A 7,649-nucleotide genomic window follows, 5' to 3' on the forward strand; every position below is an offset into this window, starting at 1 on the left:
TATAATAATGAATGAATATATTACAATTTAAAACCAACGTATTTATTATTATATTCATTCATTATTATATTCATATTCAATTCAATTGCAAGTTAAAACCAAATTCAAATTAAAACAAAACCAAAATATTCAACTATACAATTCATAACCAAATTCATATTAAAACAAATAACAAAACAATTACAATTCAGTTTCAACAAGTCAATTTATATTCAAATCAATTTATATATCAAAATCAAGAAATAAAGTGTAAATAGTGTAAATAAAGTGCAATTAAGAAAAGCAGTCTATTAATTCGAAGAAAATTAACCAAAAGAGCCTTCGGCGGGATACCGCCATATACATCGCCAACAGATTACAACAAACACATCAAACAATGTTTCAATTTTAGTGATTACAGGTTGTAAGCCTAAGATACAGTTTAAATTAATTTTTTAATAAGCAATAAAATTACGCTGTTTTCTATATTTGTATTGAAACTTACCCGCCTTTACATGAACATCCCTACTTAATACACTTCCCAAGTTACTTCTCAATCTGCACTTGTACAAATTAGTGTGTATATCATGGCGGAACTTTTCTTGCGGAAAAGCTGGAAAAACCAGCGACCCGTTCGAGTAAATTATCCTTAATTCTGGGATCTGCATTGAATAAAAAAAGACCTTGTGAAAATACAAACTGTGGTTACAGCAGTTTTTAATTATCAACGTAGTTACCTACAAAAATCACAATCAACCGGATCATTTGTAATAAATTAATTATCTTAAAGTTTAATATTTTGTTATTTTACTTTTACAATACCAAATGCACAGTTTACTGGCTTATAAATTACTTTCTTAAAATGAGCGTCCAATTCTATTCTTTCTTTTCGGAATTCGGTAAAAGTTAATAATACGAAAAATTTCCCCGAGCACCTAATTTGAATTTTTGAGTATTTCAAGAATAAATATTTCAAAGAGGTAATACATGTGGATCTTAAAATATGAATGAAAAGTTAACCTGGTGAACTGGAGATCCGTCGGCTAAAACCCAATCGATTTCGGGGGTTGGACTCCCGTGACCTGTGCAGTCAATTTTTCCTCCAGAAATATTGCTGAATTCGACTCTATGCGATGGTTCTTGGATGAAAATTGGACCTTGCAGATCAACTCCGTCGCTGCTTGCTGCAAAAAGTAAACATAATTTAAATTCTATTTTCTCCCAACAAAAAGGCAACATGTTTATTTATAACCATTTACCTACTACAAACTCGTTTTTATAATGCTACACAACATTATTAGATTTTCAGGTGAAGTGACAATAAATATTATACTTATAATTCGTCAAAACATTTCCATTGACAGTGGAAATAAAAAGACTTATAAAGGTAGTTAAAATTTAAATATTCTTGTTTTTGAAAAGGAATATTTACCACCTAGCCTTATGGAGACTCATCTTACACCATTTTTATTAGCAAATTTTCACGGTAAACTTAACGGAATTTTTCGATGATTAACTTTTCTACTTTATTTATTCATAAGCATTATCTATTATGCTTCCTTTAATATATGTAGAGTTAAAAGATCTCGTTTTTTATCGTCTATCCTAATATTTTTTCGACTTATGTTTTATTTAAAAATCAATCTAGTGGATTGGGTACTTTGTATTCCACGTTTTTGTTGCTTTAATTCTTGTAAGTGCAGAGAACGATTGTGGAAAACGATAGGTATATTTCAGATGCATTTGAAACACTTGGAAAACGGTCGCAAAGAATACAATTAGAGGTTTTAATCAAATTAATCGGTTTTTGATGAATTTATTTTGCGAAAATTATAAACCGACTTGAATAGGATTTCAATATACCTATACAGGGTTTTCCAAGATAGTCCTTCGTTAGAATATTATGGAATAATAGTCGAAATTTCATTTTGAAATTTGGCATTCGTAATAATTTCATAAAAGTTTCACAACCGGAAGTAAGTAGGCATTAATTTTGTTATTATATTTTTTTTACACAAGGTTCTAAAGATAATTTTGTACCGTCAATAATAACGCACTGTGTTTGACCAAATTTTCAATAGAGTTTGAAATGAAATATTTGAAATAGAAAAACTAGAAAAAACATTTATCTACATACAAAAAAAACAATAAGAGTTATTTCGCCACAGAGCAAATAGTATCTAAATGAGCAAAACAAGCTAACAAGTTCGACCGTTAAACAGAACGTTAGAATGTTTACGAAAGCGTGACGTCACGCGCCTCCTATTGGCGTTTCATCTAATATGGCAGATAGTCAGGTTTTGTACATTTATTTTTACTAAAATTAACTTAAGCGCAGTTGTAATAAAAAACAAATATTGTTTTTTAGAATACTTAAGTTCTATATTATTAATTTACATCATAATTTTAGTGATTCTTGGTTACTGTCATCATCCCTATTCCATCTGCAGCCTGCCAATTTCGACCANAATTTCATAAAAGTTTCACAACCGGAAGTAAGTAGGCATTAATTTTGTTATTATATTTTTTTTACACAAGGTTCTAAAGATAATTTTGTACCGTCAATAATAACGCACTGTGTTTGACCAAATTTTTACTATGAATTAATTTTTTGAATTAACCTACTATAAATAACCTCAAATTAATTAAAAAAAAAGTTGCTTCTAACACTCTCTCGCCGGGAATCGAACCCTGGCCCCTTGTTTTACGCACCAGTACATTACCACTAAGCTACAAGGAAAAAAATAACAAAAAATCATTACTAGTAATGGGTTCGATTCCCGGCGATTATTTTCAGGTTATCCGTAGTGTATAACGTCAATTAAAGAAATTAATTCTAAAGAAAATAGCACTGTTTTTTGTAAATTATGATTTTTTCGAATTCAATTGTCATAGGTTTTGACATTATTTAGTATCTATTAACCGTGGTTTGAACTTACGTTTCTAAGGGTCAGATAAAATGGAAAATGAGGTCGGAAATAGTACAAATGCTGAAATTTTAGATTTATTTTACATAGGTACCTGGAAAATGTGATAGAATTCTTGCTCGAACATGTCGTTTGTTTAACGAAAAATATTCTAGCAGGAGATAAATTTAGAAAAACAGAATCGAGATTTTTGCAATTTAAAATTCCAAACTTTCAAAATTAAATTCCGACTATTAGTTAAATATTTATTAAAGCCCTAACGACGTACTTCTTTGCTAAACCCTGTATACCTAAAAATAATAATCCATCGAAAGTGATAAAAATCTGATTATAATTTTAATTAGAAGAAGCATGCTATTCCATAGGTACTTTATATAGAAAAATTCATGGTCTAGAAAAATGGTCGTATCCATTCTAGTAATTTAGTTTTCTGAAGGAAAATGAACAAAAAGGGCTCGTAAGAGCATTTTAATCAAAAAAGGAACGATTCGGGCATTAAATTTAAGATCGCTCTATTGTTTAAACTGTTAGCCTTACGTATACGCCTTCCCATTCTCTTTTGTAGTAAATTTCGTTGTCAACAAAAATGGCCCTATCCAATTTTCTCCAAATATCACTTAAAAAGCATGCGATTTTTCTGTAAACTAAAAAATTAAAACAGGCTTTTTGATAAACTACCTATACACTGATATTGATTATTTTAGATCTAAATTTTCAAACTGTGATGTTTTCATTTTTGTCATTTTTAACCCCAAATGCTGCTAAAATGGACTTAGGTATACGTATATATGTTAAAAGTCCTTAGATAAACAATGATAGATAATTGAATTTCTTGATTAATCACCAGTTTCAGTTAAAATGTATTTCAAACTACAAAAACAAGTGAATTAATTTGCGGTACTGAAAGGCTTTTTAACGATTATTTTCCGTCCACTTTACATTTTTCACTTTTGAGTCGATAATAAAGTCCTAAAAATTTCTCTGACTATTGAAAGATAACGTTTAAGCCTTTCGACGGTGCAGGGCTGATGAACCATCGTTAAATGCGTAACAGCTCTAAAACAAAAAACCCCAGCTAATTGTATTAAAAACAAACTTTTGAGCATTTTATTTTCACCAGCTCCTAATGCCGGTAAGCGGGCAGTGAATAGGGTGAAAGATCATTTTCGGTCTCCTTTAGGAAATAATTGGAATGGGTAGGTGGTAATCGAGGTGAGAACGATAAGACGAACGAAACGAAGACAACAGCGTGTGAAAGATTGTCTGTGGAATATTACTGTCCCAGTATTTGCCTACATGAATCAAAGAAATAACAGAAGAACCTGAAGGATCAGGACAGATGGATCCAGAAGCGAACCGGTATCCTCTCGAATGTTAAATAATTGTCTAAACCTCTAGATCAGTGGTCGGTAAATGCGACTCTTTCATGAGACAATTGAGGATCTTCAAATTCCAAAAAAAAATTATACCTATAAAACAGAACGGACAGACACGCAGCGCACCCGTATACCTATAACAAGGGACTTGCACTTTATGACAAACGTTATAATGCATTTTTAATACTGAAAGAAGTACTTGGTTTTGGAAAGAAATTCCTTCTTTTGGTAGAAGATATGAATATGGGCACACTACTACATTTCCAAACCTTGAGGAATCATCGGGATTGAAACAGTGCTTCTGTTGACACTAATGGTTACTTCACAAGAACGATCAAAACAATATCTTTACTGAACGATTTTATCAGTTCCAAATAGATTTCATCGCGAATCCTCTCAAAACAAACAACAAAGGACTAAATTTTATTTCATTTAATATCAATGCTGGTTGCAATGCAGTTACTATATTTAAAAAGCAAAGATTTGTGGAGTTCGAAATTTACGAGTCTAAATAGTAGCTTAGAAGAATGCCTTTTAATGTCGCACAATAAGTAGACGGCTCTAACAGGGATGTCTAAACATGAGGCACTAATTTTCGATAACAATCTTCCGGAATGACCAAATAAGAAAATAGCCTTTAAGGGGGTGACTATCTTCAAACTAAGAAGCCAAATAACTAATCAAAATTTAGAGTCAAGACATTGCCGACCCCCTACTCTAGACCAGGCCTCTCGTTTATGTCTATTCATTCAACAAATGTGATGGAAATAATAATAACCGTGACAATAAAGTTATCAATAGAACGAATCTACAGAACCAAACAATACTTCGAAAAGGGTCGGAAAAACAGAAACAGCAAACCTGGAAAGAAACCCAATAATGCAATTATTACATCAGCCTAGCTAACAGATCCTTAATGAACCCACCAATAGATCATATCATTATCACATCAGTAATACAGTCACTGTCAAGATGAAGGCCAGAAAGAACAGTCAACAATTTGAAACTTTTAATAGGAAAGAAAAATTACTCCAATGGACGAGCGTCTCTTATAATGGCAAAACTCGCTTAATTTTCTTAATAATAATAAACTCAAATTATTTTACTGAAAATGTTTTGAAGATTTTTTTGTTCGGAGATGCCCGTCATCTGTACCCAAATGAGTTTGTTTTCCATCATGATTGTGCACCATACCATATTTCTACGGCAACCAAGCAAATGGATACCAAAGGCTCGTGATGCAGGTCCGTTGGACTTTACTGTTTGGGGTTGATACTTTGGTGATGGAAAAAATTAAAGTTATGACAGATTTTAAAAAAACCATTCTACATAGGGTATGGAAAGAAGTTCCTCGAGAGTTCAACAGAAAACACTTCAATCATGAACGAAGTCACGAGGTAGAACTTAGTGACACTAACTTAGTGCATTAAAATAAAGTTGCGGTTCTTTAAAAACACTGTGGCGAAATAACTCTAATTGTTTTTTTTGTGTGTAAATATTTTTTTCTAATTTTTCCATTTCAAATAATATTTCATTTCAAATATTATTTCACTTCAAATATTATTTCAATTCTTTTCAATTCCTTATCTTGTAAATACTTTGGTTTCCTTTCAATCTAAACTCTATTGTTCTCTCAATCACTTTTACCTGGAAATCCTACTTCAACCATATCTCGTTTTACCCTTAATTGCTTTCTCTTGAATTCTGTACTAACTAATTCTGTGTATTCCTACAAACTAGTGTCTTCACCCTCTCTCTCACTACTTTTCCTTCTAGAACCTTCTATCAAATCTACTAACAACCCTATCCTATAAATACCCTCAAAAATTCATATCTGGAGAGTCTACCGTCTACTGCTACCACTTGTAAGTGTTGCTGCCTTTATCTGTATTGTTTTCATTTTTGTTGTTGTCTTTGTTATTGTTGTTGTTATATTATCTTGTTCTTTTTGTCACTTGGTTCTTGTTTGTTTGTTTCACTCCTTGTGCCTTTTTGTTACTTGTGTTTTCGTTTGTTATTGTTATAAATTGTTATTTGTTATTAGTGTTTTTCTTGGTACTTAAATAATTTAACACCAAAAGACACTAAAACACTAATACCCATAGCTGTTCTCCCGCTAATAGCTTCTTATCCCGGAAGAATTTACGAGCTTGATCGACAATACTTGTTGGGAATAATTTAAAATGAAGAGACGACAGTTGTCTTGTACTCTGAATTTCTAAATTTTAATAGTAGTAGGTAATAAAGTAAGTACGTAATTTATAGCTGTCTATGTCACGTTGAAGCAAATCACATTTAAACTTTGACCAGGTGGAAATAGGTCTGGGTATTATTTACCGAGTTAATATCAAATCTCCGAATGCCACGAAGTGGATAAATGAAACGGTTTATGGAATTCCGCTTAAATCCCTTATTAGAGCCTCCAGGAAGTAGGGGTGTTGCGGTTTAGATATACAATTCCCCCGAGGAACATGTACACTTGATAATCAATAATGACTCATCAACAACAGATTAGGTCCGATCGAATACGATCTGCCCATCATGCAGAACGTTTTATGTAGATTTTACGTTTGTGAAGCTGATATGTCGATATCTACTTTAACCATTCAAATACAGTGTTCCGTACTTCAAAATAAAAAAATCTATATTATAATACGTATAACTACTCAAGTATCACAGCCGATTTTCTCAGTCAGTCAAATCACTGTATATTTTGTTTAGTTTTCTGTTTCACTGAAAATCCACTAATTGATTTTTAGTGAGATGATGATTTTCCAAAACAAGCGAATTATTACTTTCCTTATTCCTTCAGAAATAGTTTCCTCCCAAAAAATTAAAATTTTTAATAGCAATCCATTATTAATAAAGCCATTATCATACATCTGTATTCTCCACCCGGGTCGAAATAATTACTATAATTACTATTTCTTAAAAAACTAGGAAATGACAACCCCTGTTTTGCTGGGTTTACATTGTCGTTTATTCGAAACGCACACCAGACTAGAGAAATCTTGAACATTGTAGGTGATTTCAACCATTTTTAAAGACTCCTTGGTCGAAATATATGAAAGTATCCTAATATAATGTCAAAAGGTCCTCTCCCTACTACTGATATATAGTGGTTCTCGAATATTCCAGAACGTTCTCGATTCTTCCGGTCCAGCTCATTCTAGTAAAATCTTATCTGAGGGCAATATAGATATCTCACGTTAAAAACGTTTAGGTGTTTCCCACCAGCTTGTAATGCTGGTGAACGGGAAGTTCCTCCAGACTACATCAACAGGTAGGGAAGAAGGCAGTACCTTTCGAATAATACAAGTGTAATTTGCCTAGTTTTTCTAATATATAATATATAATTATTATAATT

At 32.0% G+C, this 7,649-nt stretch overlaps 1 protein-coding gene across 3 annotated transcripts in view; it reads right to left on the bottom strand.

Moving 5' to 3' along the window:
* Window positions 1-7,649, bottom strand: part of LOC108738301 (Down syndrome cell adhesion molecule-like protein Dscam2) — a 75,743-nt gene that overhangs the window by 33,403 nt on the left and 34,691 nt on the right. For all 3 annotated transcript variants that reach the window (XM_025976360.1, XM_025976359.1, XM_018471667.2), the window contains exons 2-3: window positions 1,000-1,163; window positions 485-641 (exon numbers count right to left, since the gene is read on the bottom strand). In XM_025976360.1, coding sequence (XP_025832145.1) covers window positions 485-641; window positions 1,000-1,163 — 321 coding nt within the window. The remainder of the gene's footprint in view (window positions 1-484; window positions 642-999; window positions 1,164-7,649) is intronic.

This window comes from Agrilus planipennis, unplaced genomic scaffold (assembly GCF_000699045.2).
Source record: "Agrilus planipennis isolate EAB-ADULT unplaced genomic scaffold, Apla_2.0 scaffold186, whole genome shotgun sequence".
NCBI classification, from domain to species: Eukaryota; Metazoa; Arthropoda; class Insecta; order Coleoptera; family Buprestidae; genus Agrilus; species Agrilus planipennis.